Here is a 24,839-nt window from a genome sequence, read left to right as displayed (position 1 = left end):
TTGTTCAAGCCCTCCTTACACACACACACACACACACACACACACACACACACACCCCGCTTGCCACTTGGTTCCATTAGGTCTGCCCACCTGGTTGTTTGTCCACAACCAGACAGCATGGTGTAGTGGTTAGAGTGCTACTAGGACCGGAGAGCCAAGTTCAAATCCCCATTCATCCATGGTACTTGCTGGGTGACTCTGGGCCGGTCACTTCTCTCTCAGCCTAACCTACTTCACAGGGTTGTTGTGAGGAGAAACTTAAGTATGTAGTACACCACTCTGGGCTCCTTGGAGGAAGAGCGGGATATAAAATGTTAAAAAACAAAAACAAGTTCCCTCTGAGTCCGTGGACATTCCACTCTACTGAGTTACACACTGGGGCAGCTTGGGAGAGGTTGCCCCCTTGAGTTTTTTCCCTTCAGATTTTTGTGAAACTAATTTATCTTCAGGTTCCCATGAGTCTATCAGTACCTCCCTCGCACCCTGCAGGTTCTCCGGTTTTGCATCCATACACATCGTAACATTTCCGGCTCTTTCGGATATAGATATAAGATTTCAAAGGAAGTCAACCTTTGAACTCTGCATCCTAAAAACTGGAGGCCAAGTTAAATTATGCAGATGTCCCCTAAGCACCTCATCATGGGATTGGCCAACCTGATCACGGATTAAAAACAGCTCCCTTGCCCACCCCCATTTGACGAACGTAATGAAGGAAAAGCCAGAGGCCTCCAATACAGTTAAGAGTTTATCCTTTAATATCAATAAATAAGCAGCTAGAAGAATCTCTTCATTTCCTCCAAGTTGAGGAGTCTCACTTGTTTGTTTTTCCCTAACAAAATGTTTCATTCTGTTTATGTGTGCATTAAAAAATCCAACCCCTGGCTTGAGGTGGGTTCTAGTCGTGTGAAGAGGGGGAACGAACGTAGTTAGTGTGGGCACTAATGCAGAAAGCAGTGGGGGTGGTGTGTGTGTGTGTGTGTGTGTGTGTGCGCGCTCACGCGCATGCGCGCACAGGGGAAAGGGTGGGCAGGTGGCTCAAAATGTACAGAAGCCAAGTAGCGAGTGATGTTTGGGTGGGGGGGGGAAGCAGCTGGCAGGGAACATGGCATGGCAGATGCCAGCGTCATGGCCCACACTGGTAAGTCCCCAGTAAAGGAGGTACAGAGGGTTTGTTGGGGAAGAAGTGGCTATTAAATAAGGGAAGGTTACAGAAGCCGAGGAAGGAAGGAGCAGCAGACATGGCGGGTGGTGGGGGAGCTGAGAGGAGTGGGGAGATCTTCACCATTGGGGATGAAGAGGTTATTTCCATGGTGACTCAAAAGTTCACTTCCTCATCCTTTCTTCTACAGCCGCTCTAAAGGGGAAGGAAAGGAGAAAGCAGAAGAGTTAGGGGTCAGAGAAGCAGAGAACACAAAATAGCACACTGCCGTGAGTTGGACAGCCTAAAGCAGGCTCTTGTCAAAGATCAAGCCATAGGACCAGCATATTGCCATGGGGAATAATGGAGCCGCCACAATGGCCCCTCTTGCTTATCTTCCTGGCCAGGTGCCATAAAGGGCAGCAGGATCTTTAGTGAACAGCTGTACACCTTTCTCACCAAGTTGGCTTAATGCCTCTGTCCCTCCTCTTAAGTAGTCTCCCCGCCCTCCGCCGCTGCCCAACAATGCTATTGTGTCCTTAACAGAGGGATGATAGACAGAAATTCAGCACCTGAAGCTTCTTTCATCACTTGACCTCCATATGGGAAAAAGTATCGCCTGCTGAATTTCTGCCCAGCACACATAGCTATGTCAGGCACAATGCTACTGGGGGGTGGGGGGGGTGGGGGGACCCTTGTGTTCAATTTGTGGAAACCTTCCATTTTCTGATGAAGCTTATGGAACTTATAAGACATTCAGGATTTGAATTATGGAGGCCCAATCTTATTCACAATTACCTGGATGAAAATCACACTGAGTTCAATGGAACTTACTTCCAAATGTACTTAAGACTGTAGGTATTGGGCCAAATGAGATGTTATCTCAGCAAACTTGTGGTCTGGGACGTAATAGGCAATGCAGAGGGCACTTTCAGGCTTGAGCTGGCAGAAAAGAGGCAGGCTTAATCCCATGAAACTGAAGGCTAGGAAATTTAGGACCAACGAAAGGAAGTACTTTTCACACAGCACATCATTAATCAATGGGATTCTGTGCCATGGGATGTGGTGATGGCCACTAGCTTGGATGGCTTTAAAAGGGGCTTAGACAGGTCGTCAATTAGGAGGACGTCAATAGCTACTACTCTGGTGGCTATAGACCACCTCCAGCCTCAGAGGCAAGATGCCTCTAAATACCAGTTGCAAGGGTACAACAGCAAGGGAGAGGGCATGGCCCCACCTCTTGCCTGTGGGCTTCCCAGAGGCATTGTTGGGCCATTATGTGAAACAGGGAGCTGGGCTAGATAGGCCTTGGGCCTGATCCAGCTGTTCTTATGTTTCCTTGTGCCCCCCGATTTCTCCCTGAAAATCCCCCCTGGCCATTTTTCTCCTCCCGTTGGGCTCACATATCCTTGGTGTCCAGATGGGGTGGGAATAAAAATCAAAAATTACTGCATGTGCAGGAAACGTTGGCACCCACTTTCTGCCAGCCAGTTCTGCCCTGCTAATGCTTCCCCATCCTGAGCCTGTCCATTCATTTTTATGAAGGAAATAGAGAACTGGAAACCCTCATAAATACCTAGTCTGGCCCAGTGACAAATCTGTCCCTAAATATGTTTACTCAGAAGTCCTACAGATTCAGTAGCTTCCTAGGAAGTATAGTTCAACTGGTAGTCTTTGAGGGAATGCCGGGGGTAATGAGGAGTGGATAAGACCTTTAAGATATTCACTCACCTGGTTCCATGCATACCAGCCACACTGCGAAGACCCCTCAACACAGAGAAGCTTGCCCCACTGAAAACACCAGCCTTTCCCCACAGTGTTACCTCCTTTGCCCAGCTATCCTCAGTACAGAAAATGGCAACAGCGAGAGCAGCAGGCCCAGGGAAGGGGAAGCCCTGAACTCACCTCACCCTACCCACCCCCCTCAAAAGTGGGGCCAAGCAATTGCTCATATGACTGACCAGGCATGGCAACAAGGCAACCGGCCATGGGCAGTGAAGGCAGCTGGGGCACAGCTAGAGAGACACTGGTGAGCCAATAAGGCTGAAAATCCTCCCCTTCCCAGACACACAGAGTTAAAGCCAGATAAAGCCTGACTTTGTTTCAAACACAAATGAAGTAGGAAGGACCTAAAGAAATGGTGATGGTGAGGCCAAATGGGAGCAGAAGAGAATCAGATTCTACCAGGCTCCTTGATCAGGCACAAGGATGCTTGCATTTTTTTAGAGTTCAAATGTAGAAATCAAGAAGTGAATTCAAAATGCGGAATCAACGCTCAAAAAACCCAGTTGATAAAAAGATTTAAAGTTGGATAGTTGTACATGGGGTTACCCCCCCCACACACACACACCCTAAAAAAGTGACTCTGAGGAATGGTTCAGCAGTTTTCAAACTATGTTCCAGGGAACCCTGGAATTCCTTGGAAGTTTCTCAGGACCTCCTCAATGGGGAGCTAAATAATGACAACAAGCTTTCTTGAAAGACAGCTTGCCCTCTGTCACAGAACCTCCCGACAATGTGTATAGGGGAGTGCTGAGTGCATTTCAAGAGGGTGAAGGTGGAGCCTGACCAGAGCCCCACATGGACTCAATGTATGTCTTACCTGCAGTCTTTTCAGACCCACCTTTAACCCCAGCTTGCAACATGGAACCCCATTTTAATGTTCGTATATATGCCCCCACCCAGCTCTGTTTTTCTCCTTCTCTCTCTCTGCATACCAACACTGCAAAAGTATTGATTTTATAGTAAACCCTTCTCCCTAGGAAATCCTGGGAATTTTTAGCTCTATGGCTGCAGCAGGCAACCTTTGGCACTCCAGCTGTTGTGGAACTACAACTTCCATCATCCCTGGCCACAAGAGATTGTACCCATGCTAACTGGGCAAAGAGGCACCTTTTACCGTGGTGATTCTCTTTATTTAGCAGGGTGAGAGTAACTGGCCATATCCACCCCCAGCACAGTACTTCCAGTGACTGTTGCTGGTGTCAATCTTATGTTTTGTTTTAGAATGTGAGCCCTTTGGGGACAGGGAGCCATCTTATTTATTTGTTGTTTCTCTTTGTAAACCGCCCTGAGCTATTTTTGGAAGGGCGGTATAGAAATCGAAATAATAATAATAATAATAATAATAATAATAGTTCCACAACAGCTGGAGTGCCAAAGGCTAACTACTCCTGTTCTATGGGGAGAGAGGGGGAGAAAGCAGGGAGAGCGCATGTGCATGTAGAACAGTCATTCGCTACGAATAATGAGCACTACACTTAAAATAGAATTGCTGGGGGGTGGGGGAAAGCCATTAAACTAGTAGTATGCAAGTGGTCGGCATTTGTGCCCTTGCTTTCTTCCTGTCTTTCATCTGTTTACTTATTTTTTTAAAACAGAAACAAACCACATACAAATGTGCGGCCATTAGTGAAACTGACTGAGAGCATGCCGTGAGCTGCTTGTGGGCCCTAGCCTGATATTTGAAGACCATCAGCTCCTTGACAGACAAGCTGATGCAGTGCAGATTCCCTCAAGGAAGAAAGTTTGACAACTACTGGAATATTAGCTAATACCCTGCTAACTTGGCAAAGAGGCACCTTTTAACGTGGTGATTCTCTTTATTTAGCAGGGGGAGAGTAACTGGCCCTTTCCACCCCCAGCACAGTACCTCCAGTGACTGTTGCTGGTGTGTTTCTTTTAGATTGTGAGCCATTTGGGGACAGGGATCCATATTATTTATTTATTTATTTATTATTTCTCTGTGTAAACCACCCTGAGCCATTTTTGGAAGCCAAACTAGGCTGGCCAGGGCGCTTTTCAGATTAGACCCTGCAATGCAATCATGGCAGATCTCGGAAGTGTGCTTCCACACTTTCTTTGTTGTGACATCACAGTCCCTACCCGGACAGCAGGGTGCAGTTCACATTTCCAAGGCCTTGTTTCAAATTTATTAACTGCGATACAGAGCTAGGACGTTGTATATCCGGTGAAAAAAGACTGCTGTTTTTTCGGGTTGCTAGTTTCCACGAGACTGCTCCCCCTGCTGTTTACATTTTGAGTGTGACTTGCCTGAACATTGCATTTTGCTGCTGTTGCATTTTGTTGCATTTTGTTGCATTGCATTTTGCTTGCATTTTGCTGCTGTTGAGCAGCTAGGCTGGAAAGTGCCCAGGTGGCAATCCGTACTTGTACTGCGAATTTGAATTGCACCGGGAATTTGAATTTTTACAACTTTAGGCCTACACTGACCAGATTTCTGTCAACCAATTATTATCACTTATATTTCACAATGGAAAATATTGCCCGAGTACAAATTATTGCTCCAGCGTAACTGAAGAATGAAAAAGATTGTTCATTTCATTTTCTCGGAATCGCCAGAAATAAAGCAGCAGTTCTCTTTCTGGGAAGGATTTTCTCTCTCTTGCCCACAGCCAGCCTCTGTGCCCCAGTGTCCTGAACTGCCCCAGTGGCAGCAATGACTGTTCAAGCAAAAAAGAGACATCTCCCCCCAGCTCCCCCACAGCTATCGCAGATTCTCCCACATCGATGGACAGACAGATATGATGGGACAGCCGGAAGAACAAGCAAGGCATGCAGGCAAGGGCTGTCAGATACCTGGGAGGCAGGATACAGGAGAATAGAGGGGGAAGGAGTTTATGCTACAGAAAGGGAAAGGATAAAAGAAACCAGTTAATAGACATTGGGAAGGGGGTTGGCAAGAAGGGGAGAAGGGATTAGTATGGATGGATGGATGGATGGATGGATGGATGGATGGAAGGCAACCCATCAAGGGAACTACTTAGGGGCACTGGATATATGGAAGATGACCCAAGAATTCAGGTTCCCCTATCTCCTTCCCATTCACTCACTGCACTTACAAGGTTTGAGGAGGAACTCTAGAGTCCCAGTGGCTACCTATCCTGCTTCGACCCAGGAGACCCCACTCTGTTCTCAGAGCTTGTAAGAGAACCCTAGCACTGTTCTCTCTAATAGGGATTTCCAGTTATTGTTCACTACAACTCCCAGCACCCCCAACTGCAATGGACTTTGGCTGCAAATTATGGGAGTTGTAGTCAACAACATCTGGGAATCCCTGTTAGAGGGAACGCTGAACCCCAGTACCTCACCAGCCACCTACACTTACATTCAGGTATGACTTTATTGTTGCCTCTGTTGAATAAGAATTTCTTATTCTTATACTTTCACATTCTTATGGGCCAACATCAGATTCTCAGGCACTTAGTTCCATGCAAAGCATAGAAGCCATTTCAGTTCTGAGAGAAGAGCACTGAAGGCAGTCACCTGGAAGGAGACTGCATCATAAGGTACCTTGCATTTCCCCAGCCCTCTGTCTAACATGAGCTGCCTTAGATGGGTGCGGATGGAGATGATGGGGAGGTCATTAGGAATGACAGGGAGGAATTAGGGGAGAAGAGGTCAGAGGGAAGGGACATCCAACTTCTTATCCCGAGTGAAGTTTTTCCCAACAAATCCCAACTGGTGAGCCCGATTCCGTGGAAGGGGAAAGAGAAGAAGGCTTGGAAGGGGTCGAGGATTGGGACCGATTTGGAGTGGGGAGGCAATTAAGGTGGTGGCTTACGCTCTAGATAGTTCCGGGCAACAAATTTGAGAATCTCATCCAGAAAGATGACCGGCAAGGATATCTTCAGCACCATGAGCCAGTGGTGCAGATCCAAGTGCGTCAGTTTGAAGATCATCTGGGAAGAGCAGAGAGAAGAGGTCACAGTTTGCCCCCCACAAATCCAGCTCTGGGTGCAAAGGGGCTGCTGCCTCCCCCCATCTCCATCAAAAGAAGAAAAAAACCAGGGTCAAATGGAGAAAACGTTTAGTAATTTGGGGGATTCAATATAGTTAGATAGAATTTGAGATTAGACACAGGATTATGTGGGAATTAGAATGTACAACGAAGCAGAATTCAGCTTCCTGATGACCTCATTTTTAAATAAGGAAAACAAAAAAAGCAAGTTTCTAGCCCTTAAGACCATAAGGATACGCTTGAAAACCTGTGAGCAATGCCTGCTGGTATGTCAGATGCCAGAAGGGTGATTGCATAAGATTTCCAATGGTTCAGACAGGCTTGGAGCGAGGCTGGCAGCGGGCCGTGTCTGGCCGCCACCACAATCCCCTGCCCCGCCGCGTCTGACGTCAGATGCAGGGGGGTGGATAGCCACACCCCGCATCTGATATCAGATGGGGGGGCACGGTCTCCCTCCCAAATGGGGCCGCATGGTCCCGTTTGGGAGGGAGATCAGCCCCGCAACGTTGGTAATGAGGCCAGGAGCAGCTCTCCCTGCCTTTAAAGGCAGGGAGAATCGCTCTGGCCCGCACTACCAAATCAGCGTGGGCCAATTTCATTCCCAAATAGGGCTGCATGGCTCCGTTTGGGAGCGAAATAATGCCCCCCGTGTCTGACGTCAATACGCGGCGGGGGGAGTGTCAGGGCCACAAGATGTGGCCCCTGATTGGCGGCAGCCCAGATTCTTTGAACCCGTTCGCCCAATGGTGGCTCCGCCCCCGGCTTTAGAGTGAGGCTTCATGCACTGGATATATTGTTGCCCCTCCCACTGATAAACAAAAACAGAATAAACTATGAAAGACTCTCAACTGCCTAATGTATGCAGGTCTCAGAATTCAGTGTTTCTTGATTGCCCAAGGACACAGAATTTTCAGAGTGGAAGATTCACAATTCTGATTATATACAGACCAAACTTTTGTATCAAAATGCTTTTCAATGGCTTCTGTTCACACATTTTAGCTGTCAGTCATTGAGAGCTGAGCAATCAGGTGATGAAAGTTCAAAGAAAATGTTTGCATGTGTGAACTGATCCTGAAGGCCCCTGCCCCATCGCCGGACAGGAACCACAGCGGAGCAACACTTACGGGCATGGGGTCAACGTAGAGGATGACAAAGTGCAGGGACATGGAGAGGCAGATGGATGCCAGGAGCCAGATATTCACCCAAGGGGGCATCCGGATCAGGGACTGGTTCTCTGACAGACTGTATGGGACAGAGAAGCGGATGATAAGGTCACCAACATTTGTGTTTTTAGAGGGGAAGCAGTCCCATGGTACTCACGGGGGGTGGTGGGGCAAGGGTACTAAATCAAGGCTAGCGTTTTAAAATACCAGACATAATTCTCATAATTCAGACATAATACCAGACATAAAATACCATAATTCATAAAATACCATAATGTGAGACATAAATGTGAGACATAAAATACCATAATCTGAGAGGTGGCTGCTTAGGGACATAGGAAGCTGCATATAATAAGTCTGGCTGGTGGACCATCTAGCTGAGTATTGTCTGCACTGACCGGCAGCAGCTCTCGAAGGTTTCAGGCAGGAATCTTTCCCAACCCTACTAGAGATGCCAGGGATTGAAACTGGGACTTCTGCATGCAAAGCAGACGCACTGCCACTATTATTTTTATTTGTTATGTGTTTATTTATCACATTTTTAAACCGCCCAAAATGAGAGTTCTCTGGGTGGTTTACAAGACTAAGCTATGGCCCCATCCCTGTAGTAGGAGATTAATGGAATCTCAGCTTGGAAAGCCAGAGTCCCGACAGATCATAAGCAGCACTTGGTCTTTACAGCAATTCTGTGAGAGTGCGGAAAGCGCACAGGATGTGGTGCTAGGTGCAGAATGTAGTATTAGGGCCCAGGGCATATGATCTAATGGCACATAATACACTCAGCTTGTTGAAAGCTAAGCAGATCAAGGCCTGGATGGATGGCTGCCTGGGAATCCCATGATGGAGGAAAGTCAGGAATAAATGGAATAAATATATAAATAAATAAATAAGTATTCAGCTTCTTGACAATCTCAGTCTTCATTTAAATAGTCAAGGGTGCATTGATAACCCAATTTAGTTATTACAAGACTCTTTCTTTCTATAAAAGCCTTTGTGGTTGCAGAGATATGCCTGAAAGCACATGGATAATGCCTGCAGAAATCTCAGAAGCCAGAGAGGCAACTGAATAAGATTTCTGAGAAGCAGTGGCAGGATCACTTAAGTGCCTTGAGAACTCTGTTCTCATCACTGCAAAACAAGAATTGCAAAACAAGAACAGCTTAGGGCCTGGGTATTTAAGAGAACGTCTTCTTCAACATGAGCCCCACCGCCCATTGAGATCACCCGGAGAGGTTCATCTGCAGTTGCCACCAGCTTGACTGGTGGCTATTCAGGGATGGCCCTTCTCTCTTGCTGCCCCGAGACCCTGGAATGAACTCCCTGCTGAAATCAGAGCCACACCATCTCTGACAACTTTTTAAAAGTCTCTAAAGACTTGGGTTTTTTTCACCCAAACTTTTAACTGGACTGTGGTTTAAATTGTTTTAAGTGGTTTCCCTTTTAATCTGTTTTATGTTATTGTAAACCGCACAGAGACAGAAGTTTGGGGTTGTCTACAAATAAATAAATAAATTATGAATCCTACAGTACATCTGCTGATGTTTTCCCTTCATATTTTGGATAGATCACAACACTCAATTTTTATGAACTGTATTGACAACATCTTGTATATTTTTTACTTGCAAAATATGAGACCTTGCACTAGGGATCATCTATGAGAAGTTGTCTTTTGGTATGTTGCAGCTGATCACCCAAACTGTACAAAATGATCTTTTCTTCCCACGTTGGCAATGACCAATACCTTTTAGCAAATAAATTTTAACTTGAATTATATATTTTGTATGATGGTTTATGTTTTGTAAGCTACTTTAAGGGCACTGCTGGGAAATGGTTTTAATGTATAATTATTTTTAAGGTTTAATTGACTTATGGTTTTAAAGTTTAGTTGATTTTAAGGTTTTAAATGTAACCTATGGAATTTTATTGTATTTTAACTTTTGAAAACAGCTTTGAGATGCGTTATGAAAGGCGGTATAAAAAGTGAACGAACAATCAATCAATCAACGGGGTGAAAATCAAATAGCAATAGCAATAGCACTTACATTTATATACTGCTCTATAGCTGAAGCTCTCTAAGCGGTTTACAATGATTTAGCATATTGCGACCAACATTATGGGTACTCATTTTACCGACCTCGGAAGGATGGAAGGCTGAGTCAACCTTGAGCCCCTGGTCAGGATCGAACTTGTAACCTTCTGGTTACAGGGCGGCAGTTTTACCACTGCGCCACAAGGGGCTCTGGTGGCACAGAAGGGGAAAAAAACAATTTGGAGGGGCATGGAATTCAAATTATTTTGGCAAAGAGATTTTTACTTTAAGCAGAGTACATGCAGCCTGAGGAATCAGAGAAAGTGTTGTGGCCACGGATAAGAATGGTGAGGAATTCTGTTGGAGAACCTCCCAGCCTGAGCTCTGTGTGTGTATGTTGCTGAAGTTGACTCTCATGCCCCCGCTTACCTGTTGAGTGCATTGCACATCTCAATGGTGACCAGGACAGACAAAGCCATGGTCATTGGGACGGGGGACTCAAAAATTTCACATTCCAGGCCTTCAAAGGCAGGGTTGTCTTCTGTGCATTGCATGAAATGAGACTGGGGTGCAGAGAAAGAAAGAAAGAGGATAGGAAAGCAGGGTTAATACACAGCACAGCTACCTTAGGCTGCAATATTATTGGCTCCTCTGATACAGAGGCAGCCCTTCCATGAGGTGAGGCGAGGTGTTTGCCTCAGACAGCACGTTATTGGGGCACAGGAAGGTGGCAAGATGCTCTTCTAAATGGGGGGGGGAGAGGGTGCACACAAGGAGAGCAGACACTTGTCATTCTGCCTTGGGCACACAGAGGTTTGAGCCGCCACTCCCCAGAGAATGCTACTGATCACACACACACACACACACACACACACACACACACACACACACCTCCTCCCCAGCACAGCATAGAGGTCAAAACTCACCAACTGGTGGTAGGTCACGCCAGGACCATCCTCAGCGTACAGAAACCACCAACCAGCGGCACCAACAGTGGCGGCTCCAACATATCCTGTGGGCAGCACAAAAGGAAATGTTGATGTGAATGGGAAAAGGGGGGCAAAGGGCCCCCAAAAGCAACCTGTAGGAGAACTGGAATGGAGAGGGCTGGATCCGTGGGTGGAATGCAGATGGCAAGAAGCTGCCCTTGGGGGGATACAGGGTAGACCTGGGACATAAGAACAGCCCTGCTGGATCAGGCCCAAGGAGGCCCATCTAGTCCAGCATCCTGTTTCACACAGTATGTAGGCCAAAGTCAGGTGTCTATTACCCAACTGCATATACGTGGATCTGCAGATATCGAGGTCCTCCAGTATTTATATTCCACCTGTCTTCCATCATGGAAAGCTGGCATACACAGAGGTTTCCAGGTGGTGTCTCATCCAGGTCCCAACCAGGCTCAACCCTACTTAGTTTCAGTAAGGCTTCTGTATCCTGTGCCTTAAGAACATAAGAACAGCCCTGCTGGATCAGGCCCAAGGGCTGCCCTCTCTCTTGCTGTTGCTCTCCTGCAACTGGTATTTAGAGGCCTCTTGCCTCTGGCGGGAGGTGGCCTATAGCCACCAGACTAGTGGCCATTGATAACCTGTCCTCCATGAATTTCTCTAAGCCTCTTTTAAAGCTATAGAAGCTAGTGGCCATCACCAAATCTCGTGGCAGAGAATTCCATAGTTTAATTATGCGCTGTGTGAAAAAGTACTTCTTTTTGTTGGCCCTAAATTTCCTGGCCTTCAGTTTCATAGGATGACCCCTGGTTCTAGTGTTGTGAGAGAGGGAGAAATTTTTTTCTGTCCACTCTCTCTACTCCATGCATAATTTTATACACCTCTACCATGTCTCCCCTTAGTCGCCTATTTTCCAAACTATGAAGCCCCAGATGCTGTAGCCTTGCCTCATAAGGAAGGTGCTCTAGGCCCCTGATCACCTCAGTTGCCCTCTTCTGCACCTTTTCCAGTTCTACAATGTCCTTCTACGATGACCAGAAATGCACACAGTACTCCAGTTTTGGCCGCACCACAGATTTCTATAAGGGCATTATAATATTAGCATTTTTATTTTCAGACCCCTTCCTAATGATCCCTAGCATGGAATTTGCCTTTTTCACAGCTGCCACTCACTGAGTTGACACTTTCAAAGAGCTGTCCACCATGACGCCAAGATCTCTCTCAAGGTCAGTCACTGACAGCTCAGATCTCATCAGTGTATATATGTTAAGTTGGGGTTTTTTGCCCCAATATGCATCTCTTTACACTTGCTTACATTGAACTGCTTTGTCATTTTGTTACCCACTCACTCAGTTTGGAGAGATCCTTTTGGAGCTCTTCACAATCTCTCGGATTTCACTACCCTAAATAGTTTAGTGCCATCTACAAATGACATTAAATTGGCCACTTGGCTGCTTACCCAACTTCTAGATCATTTATGAATACGTTTAAGAGCACTGGTACCAGTACAGATCCCTGGGGGACCCCACTTCTTACTTCCCTCCATTGTGAAAACTGTCCATTTATTCCAACCCTCAGTTTCCTGTCCTTCAACCAGTTACCAATGCACACATGAACCTGTCCCCTTATCCCATGACTGCTAAGTTTACTCAAGAGCCTTTGGTGGGGAATTTTGTCAAAAGCTTTTTGGAAGTCCAAGTATACTATATCAACCAGATCACCTTTATCCACACTCTCAAAGAACTCCAAAAACTTAGTGAGGCAAGACTTGCCCTTGCAAAAGCCATGCTAGTTCTCCTTCAGCAAGGCCTGTTCTTTTATATGTTTAACAATTTTGTCCTTAAGAATGCTACCCAGCAATTTACCCAGCACAGAACTTAAGCTAACCGGCCTGTAGTTTCCCGGATCCCCCCGGATCCCTTTTTGAAAATTGGAGTTACATTAGCTACTCCCCAGTTCTCTGGTACAGAGCCTGATTGTAGGGACAATGTACATATTTCTGCTAGGAGATCAGCAATTTCAGATTTGAGTTCCTTCAGAACTCTTGGGTGGATGCCATTTGGTCCTGGCAATTTGTTAATTTTTAGTTTTTCAAGACTAAAAATTCATTAGTTTAATTAAACTAATTAAAATTTGCATCAGCCTTCAGACTAAAGGGGTTACAATGCACAATGTCTGTACAGGGCTACAGTCTGGGATTAAGGGAGGAGCTGCTGGAGGGTGGGGAGTTGTTACCTCCGATGGCCAGATAGCGGAAGAAGAGCCAGCCACTGATCAGGGGCTCCTTGGGGCTGCGAGGGGGCTTGTTCATGATGTCCAAGTCGGGGGGGTTAAAGCCCAAGGCAGTGGCTGGGAGTCCATCAGTCACCAAGTTCACCCACAGCAGCTGCACAGGGATCAAAGCTTCAGGGAGACCCAGAGCAGCTGTGAGGAAGATACTGCAGAGGAGAAAAAAGAAAGAAGGAGTGAGGAGACAAAGTCCCTCTGAAGCAACTGCATGACATCCCGGAGTGGGGCAGGTCTTCCTACAACTGCCCCTCAAAAGCCTTTGCCAGGCCTACTTACTTAGACATTTATTACATTTCTACACTGCCCCATCCAACAGCTCTGGGCAGTTCACTTAGCACCAGGGCCTGCCAAATGAGAGCAGGACAGTGGAGAGGAGATGGAAGGAGGAGGAGTCAAGTAGAGGCAGGGAGGTCTCTTACCAGACAACCTCACCCACGTTGGAGGAGATGAGGTAGCGGATAAATTGTTTCATGTTGTTGTAGATGGCGCGACCCTCCTCAACGGCAGACACGATGGTGGAGAAGTTGTCATCTGCCAGCACCATTTCTGAGGCGGTCTTGGCCACAGCGGTGCCAGAGCCCATGGCAATACCGATCTCAGCCTTTTTCAGAGCTGGGGCATCATTCACACCATCACCGGTCTGTAAGGAGAGAGAGAAGGAGGCAGAGGGTAAGCCTAGGCACAGGGGAATGAATGAGCACAGTGAGAATCGGGGAGCCACAACTCCTAAGCCTTACTCAGGGGTTCTCAAACATGGGTCCCCAGATGTTGTTGGACAACAACTCCCATGATCCCCAGCCACAATGGCCTTTGGGCCACTGTGGTTGGGGATGATGGGAGTTGTAGTTAAACATCATCTGGGGACCCAAGTTTGAGATCCCCTTCTTTTAAGTAAAGCATATTTGCACAAATGAATGGCCATCCCATCTTGCAATTCAGGACAGACAAAAGAAAACAATTATTCACACAATACATAAAGCATTTCTTGAATTCACTGCCACAAGATGTGGGGATTGGAAAGGTTCATGAAGGACAAGCTTATCGCTGGCAATTAGTCATGATGGCTTAAGGAAACCTCCACTTTCAGAGGCAGTATACCACTGAATACCAGTTGCGGCAGAGCAACAGCAGGGAAGGGCTATTGCTTCCAGGCCTTGCTTATGGGCTTCTTGAGGCCATCTGGTTGTCCATCAAAGGAAACAAGATGCTAGACTAGATGGACTTTTGGTCTGATCTAGCGAGGCTCTTTTTGTGTTCTAGATGTTGAAGTACTTAAAGGCCTTCACACAGGACACTATTCCCACATGTGTGTACATGACTCTAGGATGGATAATGTATCCCCATGTATGCCTGCGTGTTTAAAGATTTACAACTTTGGATGACTTATAAATATGTGTTCCCTGTCTACATTTGAACTGCTTTTTGTTTTGGCAAAATGATAAAGAGTTCAGAGATTTGGACCAACTTGTGAACTGTTTGTGCTTTGAAGAAATCATCCTTAGATTTTCTTTAATGATAAAAGTAATACTTATGCATTATGTTAATGCATAATACTTATGCATCATGTTAATGGCTGAGATTGTTTGATCTTTGCCTTTTCTTATTTTTAATTATATTATGTTACATTGTATATATATACTTTTAGTTGAAGTTAAATAAAAAGTAGGGGGAGGACTTTCAAAGACTGAGCACATGTCTGTTTCTCAGCACAAGTACATTCAGTAGAATAAGACACATAAGAACATAGGAAGTTGCCTTATACAGAGTCAGACCATTGCTCCACCTAGCTCAGTATTGTCTACACAGACTGGCAGTGGCTTCTCCAAAGATAAAGGCAGGAGTCTCTCTCAGCCCTTTCCTGGAGATGCCAGGGAGGGAACTAGGAATCTTCTCCATGCAAGCATACAGGTGTTCTTCCCAGAGCGGTCCTGTCCCCTAAGGGCAATATCCTATACTGCTCACATGTAGTCTCCCATTCAAATGCAAACCTGGGTGGACTCTGCTTAGCAAAGAGGACAATTCATGCTTGCTACCCCAAGACCAGCTCTCCTCCCATGTGCAAGATTCACATGTGACAATCAATGTATACACTTTTTCCCTCTTCCCGTGGGGAATGGGGTTGCCACTAGCTATTTGTTGTCCTCCCAACCATTCTCCCATCCCGGCCATCCCCACCCATCCACTCACCATGGCTGTGATCTCATCGAAACCTTGCAAGAACTCCACAATCTTGGACTTGTGTGTTGGCTCAACGCGAGCGAAGCAGCAAGCTCTCTTGCAGGCTTCCCGCTGCTCACTTGAAGGCAGGTCGTCAAACTCACGGCCGGTGTAGGCCTTTCCAGTCACCTCCTCGGTCTCGCTGAAGATGCCGATACGGCGGCAGATGGCAATCGCTGTACCTTTGTTGTCACCCGTGATCATGATGACACGGATGCCAGCTTCACGACACAGCTGGATGGAGCCACTCACCTCTTTGCGAGGTGGGTCCAACATGCCCACACAGCCCACGAAGGTCAGGTCCACCTGTGCACAGGAGACACATCAGAACAGACTTGCAGATTTTAATGATTTACTAGACCATTTGCCAAAGCTCTGGATCTGCTCACCTAGAGGGTGTGTGTGTGTGTGTGTGTGTGTGTGTGTGTGTGTGTGTGTGTGTGTGTGTTAGTGTTATATTTTTAGGCTACCTTTCATCATGCACTTGAATTAAGACAATTCATATTTTTGCAAGGAGAAGAATTTGCTTGAGAATCTGCTTCTCAAATGGCTTTCAACTCATAAGAACACTGGAAGCTGCCATATGTCCACTTCCATTAGTCCATCTAGCTCAGTATTGTCTTCGCCGACTGGCAGCAGCTCTGCCAGGTTCAGGTGGGAGTCTTTCCCAGCCCTACCTGGAGATGCCACCAGGGAGTGAACCTGGGGTCTTCTGCATACAAAGCAGATGCTCTACCACTGAGCTATGGTCCCATCCCCTCTCTAGAGCTTTCCCCAGTACTGTTGGTTTTGGACCTCTGGTGAACCCCTCTCCATTTCCCCCATAGTGTCTTCCCAGGGCAATGTGCCCTCAGCTTTACCTCATACTCAGCAAATTTGGTGGAGTCCTCAAGAATCATGTCTTCTCTCTTGGGGGGCGTGTCACGGGTGGCCAGAGCCAAGCAACGGAGGGTGTCCCGTCCAGTACCATACTCTTTGATGACTCCCATGATGTGGTCCTTGACATTGGGGGTGAGGGGAACGCGGGTGGTGCCCACACGAACATAGTTGCAACGGTCAATCACGCCCTCTGGGGCACCCTGTGCATGAGGAAGACGAACACAAGGTACTGAGGCATAAGGAGAAAGGGGTTTTGAAGGCGACAGCAAGTCTGTATCATCCTTTAGGCCAGGTACTAGAAATGTAGGCTGGGCATTCTAGAAACTGTTTTGATGTGTAGTGCAAGAAAGAGGGATTATTTAGAGGGTCCTGATTGCAATTAAGACCGAATTCTCTCTGAGGTGGTAAACCTGTGCCTGCAATTGTGGGCTCACAAGATTGAGGATGCTACCATAAAAAAACACATCCCTGCATACAGGGATGTAGACCTCAGGGAGAAGTGTTCTGACCCTAGGGTAGGGAAGGTGTGAGAGGTTTCACATCCCTCCCCTATATGCTCCTTTCACTGTTAAAGTGAGACACTTTTGCCTTCCCCCGCTTTATATGTGAGCAGGACACCTACATGATGATGGCCTCTCACATATTGGGTCTATTTAGACCAGGCTTGCTCAACTTAGGCCCCCCAGCTGTTTTTGGACTACAACTCCCATAATCCCCAGCCACAGTCGCCAATAGCGAGGGATTATGGGAGTTGTAGGCCAACATCTGCAGGTGGGCCAAAGTTGAGCAGCCCTGATTTAGACTGTAGTTTATTCCAACCTCAACACACATGCCGATAGGAGATTTGATGAGGCATCTACATGACGTTTAAACACATGGTGCAACTTCTTCGTGCCCTCTGCCAGTCATCTGCTGACAATCCATGAAAAAAGCCGTGTCTTAGCCTTTCCCGGTACTATACTATGTATTTTTATTCTCGCTCGAAAAATATGTGTTTTTCCCCACAGGTTGTCAGCAGAGGGCGCTGAGAAATTATATGGCATACAGTGAGGGAAATAAGTATTTGATCCCCTGCTGATTTTGTCCGTTTGCCCTCTGACACAGAAATGACCAGGCTATAATTGGAATGGTAGGTTTATTGTAGCTGTGAGAGACAGAATAACAACAAACAAACCCTCAAAGCCCAGTGCCCAAAAGTCAGTGATGGATTTGCATTGTAGTGAGGGAAATAAGTATTCGATCCCTTCACAAAAGATGTCTTAGTACTTGGTGGCAAAACCCTTGTTGTCAGTCACAGAGGTCAGACGTTTCTTGTAGTTGGCCACCAGGTTTGCACACAACCCAGGAGGGATGTTGTCCCACTCCTCTTTGCAGATCCTCTCCAAGTCAGAAAGGTTTCGAGGCTGATGTTTGGCAACCCGAACCTTCAGCTCCCTCCACAGATTTTCTATGGGATTAAGGTCTGGAGACTGGCTGGGCCACTCCAGGACCTTCATGTGCTTCTTCTTGAGCCACTCCTTTGTTGCCTTGGCTGTGTGTTTTGGGTCATTGTCATGCTGGAATACCCATCCACGACCCATTCTCAATGCCCTGGCTGAGGGAAGGAGGTGCTCACCCAAGATCTGACGGTACATGGTCACGTCCATTGTCCCTTCGATGCGGTGAAGGTGTCCTGTCCCCTTAGCAGAAAAACACCCCCAAAGCATAATGTGTCCACCTCCATGTTTGACGGTGGGGATGGTGTTCTTGGGCTCATGGGCAGCATTCCTCCTCCTCCACACACGGCGAGTTATGTTGATGCCAAAGAGCTTGATTTTGGTCTCATCTGACCACAACACTTTCGTCCAGTTCTCCTCTGGATCATTCAGATGTGCATTGGCAAACTGCAGACGGGCCTGTACATGTGCTGCCTTGAGCAGGGGGACCTTGCGGGCACTGCAAGATTTCAGTCCTTCACGGTGTAGTGTGTTACCAATTGTTTTCTTGGTGACTATGGTTCCAGCTGCCCTGAGATCATTTACAAGTTCCCCCCGTGTAGTTCTGGGCTGCTTTGTCACCGTTCTCATGATCATTGCAACTCCACGAGGTGAGATCTTGCATGGAGCCCCAGACCGAGGGAGATTGACAGTTATTTTGTGTTTCTTCCATTTGCGAGTTATCGTGCCAACTGTAGTCACCTTCTCACCAAGCTGCTTGACGATAGTCTTGTAGCCCAGTCCAGCCGTGTGCAGGTCTACAACCTTGTCCCTGACATCCTTCAACAGCTCTTTGGTCTTGGGCATGGTGGTGAGTTTGGAAGCTGAGTGATTGCTTGCTTCTATGGACAGGTGTCTTTTATACAGGTACTGTAACAAGCTGGGATTAGGAGCACTCCCTTACAGAGGGTGTTCCTCATCTCAGCTCGTTACCTGCATATAGTGAAAAGACACCTGGGAGCCTGAAATCTTGCTGGTTGATAGGGGATCGAATACTTATTTCCCTCACTACAATGCAAATCCATCGCTGACTTTTGGGCATTGGGCTTTTGAGGGTTTGTTTGTTGTTATTCTGTCTCTCACAGCTACAATAAACCTACCATTCCAATTATAGCCTGGTCATTTCTGTGTCAGAGGGCAAACGGACAAAATCAGCAGGGGATCAAATACTTATTTCCCTCACTGTATTGAGAAGTCATGTTGAAGCTCTGTTGGAATTTGTGTTGAAGCTGGAATAAATTAATCTGTAGAAAGACCCCTGTTTTGGCTGTAAACTGAAAGCTCTAGACAAGCAAGATGTCCATGTGAACTGGGAGTGGAAGCAAGAGGCAGAACCTTATGTAGACCTGATAGAGCGTTGTGGTTCGTGTCAGCCTTAAACTGGGAGAGGTCTGGGTTCAAATCTCTGCTCAGTCATCAGGCTCACAGGATGGCCTAGGCCCAGTCCCTATCAGCCGAGCCTAATCACAGGGATGTTGAGAGGCAGAAAAGCGGGGTGGGGGTGGGGGAGGGGGAGTAGAATCATGCATGCTTCCCTGAGCTCCTTAGAGGAAGGGTATGATACAAATGTAATAACTAAAAATGTAGGTAGAGGGCTGAGATAGAGTGTAGAATTCCCATTGTTGCTAGGAGGGCAGGACATAGTCAAAAAAGGACCATTGCTGACCTTAATAAACATCTTGTTGCCAACAGCAGCCCGGGAAGCTTTTGCTGGGGAGCAGTAGACAGACATGGACTTCCTGTCACGGGAGAACTCCAGAGTGAATTCCTTCTTCATGAGCTGCTTGATCACCTGGGGTGTGAAGGAGGGAGGAGAAAAGGGGGTTACGACCCACTGCATTCCTAGCCATGAGGACCATGACATGCAGGCAGGCAGACACGCACACAGGGAAGTTTTTCACACCCGGCGTTTAGTTTGCATCTCCTCCGGAACGGGGGGGTGCATTCACATATCAGCCAAATTTACCCCGAAGCTATCGGGGAGAACTTCACACACAATTCAGGTTTTTCATTGTGCATTAGAGTGTAGCCAGATTTATATCCAGGGGTTTTTAAAAAATCCACTTTTTGCATCAGTTTTGGGGGGCAACTTCAAACTCGCAGTAAAGCCTCGCAATGAACCCTCGTTAAAGCCTGCTGTTTGGGGAAACTCCTGGAAACACCAGCACTTGGATGCTGGTGAGTGGGATCTTACAGGGGAGATAGCAGAAGACAAGTGGCAAACTTGTAGCTAAAGTATGCATGAAGGGTATGTGAACTGGTGCAACTGAGCTATGAATGGGAGGAGAGCTGGTCTTGTGGAAGTAAGCATGACTTACCCCCTTAGCTAAGCAGGGTCCACCCTGGTTGCATATGAATGGGAGACTACATGTATGAGCACTGTAAGATATTCCCCTTAGGGGATGGAGCTACTCTGGGTAGAGTATCTAGGTTCCAAGTTCCCTCCTGGCATCTCCAAGATAGGGCTAAGAGCGATTCCTGCCTGCAACCTTGGAGAAGCCGCTGCCAGTCTGGGTAGACAATACTGAGCTAGATGGACCAATGGTCTGACTCAGTATATGGCAGCTTCCTGTGTTCCTAATCAGGAATCCCCTGGTTAGAATCTTGCCTCTGCTCTGATTGACTAGGTGGCCTTAGGCAAGCTCCCTCACCTGCAGTATTGTGGATTCTAATACTATCCTACCCCGCAAGCCTTTTTGTAAGGGCCCACTCCCTGCTAATTAGGCAAGGAGGGACCTTTCAAAGTGGTGGTTCTCTTATATTTTACAGGGGGGGGGGGAGAGGAATTGGACTTATTCATCCCCAGCACAGCACTCCTACAGTGGCTGTTGCTGGTGTGTGGCTTGTGTTTATTTTTAGACTGTAAGCCCTTTGGGGACAGGGAATCATCATCATCTTCTTCTTTTTCTATGTAAACCACTTTGAACTTTTTGGTTGAAAAGCGGCATATAAATAATAGTCACAGATTGCAACAATATAATGTATGTGAACCATTTTGAATACTTGGAAGTGCTATATGCATGCTAAATAATATTAATAAAAATAAAAAGAAGTAGTAGTAGTAGTAGCAGCAGCAGTAGTAATAATAATAATATGTTCCTGCTAGGAAGTCCCATAACCAGAACATTTTGTGGTGAAGAGATCTAAGAATATATCAAGAGTGGGACAGGGGCTACTGTCTGCCAACATGAAACAGCAAAACCCTAAGCCCAGGCACTCCATCCATTTAATAAATAATTGTAACAATATAAATTAAAATTTTAGTCACATGAAATAGGATCGCCACATGCATCTCAATCATCCCAGTGCTTTTGCATGCAATTGGCTAGAATCCTGGAAGTCAGGGCAGGTTTACTTCTTATTGGGCAAAATCCTGCACTCAGTTTTTTTGGTATCTTTTCAAGTAAAAGAGCTATAGACTTCCTTAAAAAAAAAAAAAAAGAACCACAATACCAACTGATATAGAATGAAGTGGGGCTAGAAGTATCCCTGAGGGGATTAAGTCTTCATAACCACTCCACTGCCATGGCTATGGGTCTCTCAGCTAGGTTTCTTCGTGTGTGTGAGATAGAGAGATTGGGGGACAGGAGATTAGACAGGGTAGAGCAGGAATACACGACCCTGAAGGATTCTGGGGAGGCCCATACTTACGGCGTTGCAAGCGTTGGCCCGCTCCACCTTAGAGAGGCTGCGTACATCTGTGTTGAAGACGTTCATCTTCTCAACCAAGCAGGTCAGGGCAGTCTCAGTGGCCTCACCCACTTTCTCATATACACCTTTGGACTGGGGGGAGGAAGAAGGAAAAACCAAAAGAGTTTGTTAGTTGGAATGAAGTCTGGTCAAGAGCTGCAGAGAGTATGGTGGGAGGTGGTCAAGTACAGCTGCAATTACTACTGAAGTCAGCCTTTCCCATGAGGTCTTGGGGGGCTGGGGAAAAGGTTCACAGAGCACAGTCTGAAACAGGTGCCATATTGCTGAAGTTAAGCACAGGAGCGTACCCACCGTTGGGCGACCAGGTACAAAGAACCCGGGCTGCTGCCCCTCAGGGGCCACTCCTTGTGGCCCCGACACGCCCCCACATCTGACGTGGTCTAGCTCCCCAATGGGGCTGCATGGCCCTGTTCAAGAGTTAGATGGCATTCGCAGTGCGGTCAGGAGCTGCTCTCCCTGCGAACGCAGCGCTGGCCTCGATCTAACTCTCTAACGGGGCTGCGCAGCACCGTTTGGGAGCTAGCTCATGCCCCCACATCTGACGTCAGACATGGGGTGTGGCTAACTGCCTGCATCTGACATCAGCCGTAGGGGGCGGGGCGAGGGGGGCCGCCATGGTGGCTGGACACGGGCCGCCACCGGCCTCCCTCTGCTAGTGGCTAAGCAGGTATAGCTCTGGTCAGTACCTGGATGGGAAACTTCCTAGGAACCCCACATATGCCCCCACATTTCCCCCTGCTAAATGGGCAAAGAGGCACCTTTCAAAATAGTGATTCTCTTTATGTTTATCAGGGAGAGAGCAAGTGGACCTATTCAGTCCCAGCACAGCAACATCACTTCAGTGGATATTCCTGGTGTCTACTGTCTGTTTCTTTTTAGATTATGAGCCCTTTGTGGATAGGAATCATCTTATTTTCCCCCTCAAACCACTTTTGAGAACTTTCCCATTTAAAAGTAAAATATACCAGTTGCAGGGGAGTAACAGCAGGAGAGAGGGAATGCCCTCAACTCCTGCCTGTAAGCTTCCAGTGGCATTTGGTGGGCCACTGTGTGAATCAGGATGCTGGACTGTCTAGATGGGCCTTGGGCCTGATCCAGCAGCACTGTTATGTTATAATAAATAATAATGATAAATAATAATAATAATAATAATAATAAATATTAACAACAACAACAACAACAATATACTACCTTGAACTCAGTGGTAGGATTTAAGTATAATCAAGAAATAGGGCCTGTTCTTGAATGCATTTTGAGTTAAAATACAATAAAAGTTGTTAACCTGAAGAGCATCTGTTGTAACTAGTTTCTTTTCTATCTCCCATAACGACAGTGCAATTATCCACACAGAACAAATGGGTACCTCCTTTTTTGAAGCAAGGGGATCAGTGCCTTTGGCATGCATGTCTAATACAAGAGACCATGGTTTTATGGTTTTATTGCTTTGTAACCTGTTCTATCCTAATGTATGTTCTCCCCATAATTACTGCCTCACGCTCTCATAGGCTGGTCTTGGACCATAATAAAGATGATTGATTGACTGACCATGTAATTTGTTCATAGTAATAGTCACCCATGTAGCATGAATAAGCTGGCCAGAAATATAAATGCTCTTTAGGAATAACTGGATTAATTTATGGAATTTGCTGGCACAAGGTGTGGTGATGGGCACTGACTTAGATAAGTTCCTGGAGGAGATGTCTAGCAATGGCTACTAGTCATGATGTCTATATGAAACTACCGGGTTCAGGAGCAGTATGCCATTGTATACCATTTGGTGGGAAGCAACAGTGGGGGAGGGCTATTACTTTTTTGCCTACTTGTGAGCTTCCTGCAGTAATTTGGTTCACTGCTATTAGAGACAGGGTAATGAACTTGCTGTACCTTTGGGGTCTTTCCATCAGCAATAAAGTGTGGGATATTCAACATTTTTGTGCAAGTTCCAAGCACGATCTTATTCCCCGTACACATGCTGCTGCAGGCTTCCACACTACTTCCTAGAACAATCTTACCCTTTGTACATATGTCAAGCAGGGACCTTGCACAATTTTTGCAGTGCTACCTTCTGGCCAGCTCTTCCATGCCAAAAAGAGCCAGTTTCTTTTCATTACTACTTTTTTTGGTGACGGGGTGGGGAAAGGGTGGTTTCTTCTCTGAATGCAAGAGCTGGTTAGCAGGTGGAGCTGCAAAAATCGCATGAGGTCCCTGAGGGCTGAATGACCTCAGCTGAAGATAATTGGAGGGAAGCAGGATGCAAAGCAAGAGAGAAATGCTCACCTCATTGAAATCCAGAGAGGAGTCATTGCAAAGGGCACAGATAGTAGCCAATTCAACGAGCCCATCATACTGTCCAGCCTTAACGTGTTTGTCATTCTTCAGACTGCATATATGGAAGAGCAAAGTGTTGGGTAAGAAAAAAGCAAGTCTCATTCAGGTCAGAAAACAACAGCAAAGACACAAATTCTGAGCTAGCAGAATAGAAAAGTGAAATTAGGGTTACTGAGGTCACAGTTTGCCATCAACCTTTTGACACTGAGTTTGCAAATAAGGAGATGGCTTTTGTTACGATGTGGGGACAAGGGATCCACAACTCTAGACTTCACTTAGTAGCCATCTATTATTGGTAGTTGCCATCAATCCCCCCTTCTTCCCTCAGATCCTTTTCTGGAACACAGGCAAGAGGGCTTAGGAGAGAAGCAAGTCTTCTATATGCAGAGATGGTAAGAAACAGTGAGAGCCTCTTCTCTAGGCAGCACTTATTTGGAGACAACATTGCTCAAGGCAAAGATCCTGTCCATCCAGCTGACAAACTTCAAATCATGCTAAATACGCTCATATTTCCTCCCTTTTCCACCCCTCAAGCCATATCATCTCCTCCAATTATCATTTATTAATGTTCTGGTTAACATCTCAAGGGACTCTATGTTGTTATACTGGAAGATGTGCAAACACCTGCAATCTATCTGCTTTTGCAAGTACAATCAGTGTAACACACATTCATTTATTGAGCACATTTATATACCACCCCAAACCTATGTCTCTGTTTTCATTTCATTTCTTACTGGAAAACTCAACACTCTCTCTCTCTCTCACTCTCTCTCTCTCTCTCTCTCTCTCTCTATATATATATATATATATATATTTAAAGAAAGAAAGAGTGGGAGCTCTTTTCTACTGCTCAGAAAGGATTCTGGCTTTTTCTTACCTTCTCAAACATGGCAGTGGAAATGAGA

At 46.4% G+C, this 24,839-nt stretch overlaps 1 protein-coding gene and 1 non-coding gene across 3 annotated transcripts in view; both read right to left on the bottom strand.

Moving 5' to 3' along the window:
* Positions 1 to 732: 732 nt before the first annotated feature.
* ATP2A1 (ATPase sarcoplasmic/endoplasmic reticulum Ca2+ transporting 1) overlaps positions 733 to 24,839 on the bottom strand; it is a 49,925-nt gene continuing 25,818 nt past the window's right edge. The window contains exons 11-23 of one of the 2 annotated variants that reach the window (XM_053262663.1): positions 23,884 to 23,986; positions 21,547 to 21,678; positions 19,562 to 19,687; positions 16,402 to 16,620; positions 15,512 to 15,847; positions 13,744 to 13,964; positions 13,271 to 13,473; positions 11,018 to 11,103; positions 10,521 to 10,654; positions 8,024 to 8,141; positions 6,723 to 6,840; positions 5,738 to 5,781; positions 733 to 1,354 (exon numbers count right to left, since the gene is read on the bottom strand). In XM_053262663.1, coding sequence (XP_053118638.1) covers positions 5,777 to 5,781; positions 6,723 to 6,840; positions 8,024 to 8,141; positions 10,521 to 10,654; positions 11,018 to 11,103; positions 13,271 to 13,473; positions 13,744 to 13,964; positions 15,512 to 15,847; positions 16,402 to 16,620; positions 19,562 to 19,687; positions 21,547 to 21,678; positions 23,884 to 23,986 — 1,801 coding nt within the window. In that variant the 3' untranslated portion in view covers positions 733 to 1,354; positions 5,738 to 5,776. The remainder of the gene's footprint in view (positions 1,355 to 5,737; positions 5,782 to 6,722; positions 6,841 to 8,023; positions 8,142 to 10,520; positions 10,655 to 11,017; positions 11,104 to 13,270; positions 13,474 to 13,743; positions 13,965 to 15,511; positions 15,848 to 16,401; positions 16,621 to 19,561; positions 19,688 to 21,546; positions 21,679 to 23,883; positions 23,987 to 24,839) is intronic. The other variant, XM_053262661.1, reaches the window with a different exon arrangement.
* On the bottom strand, positions 16,220 to 16,294 carry TRNAT-UGU (transfer RNA threonine (anticodon UGU)). The gene has a single exon. It is a non-coding gene; the product is annotated as a tRNA-Thr (tRNA).

The sequence above is a fragment of the Hemicordylus capensis genome, chromosome 6, assembly GCF_027244095.1.
Source record: "Hemicordylus capensis ecotype Gifberg chromosome 6, rHemCap1.1.pri, whole genome shotgun sequence".
Classification (NCBI taxonomy): Eukaryota; Metazoa; Chordata; class Lepidosauria; order Squamata; family Cordylidae; genus Hemicordylus; species Hemicordylus capensis.
The sequence above is the reverse complement of the archived record's forward strand: the minus strand, read 5'-3'. Positions and strand labels throughout refer to the sequence as shown.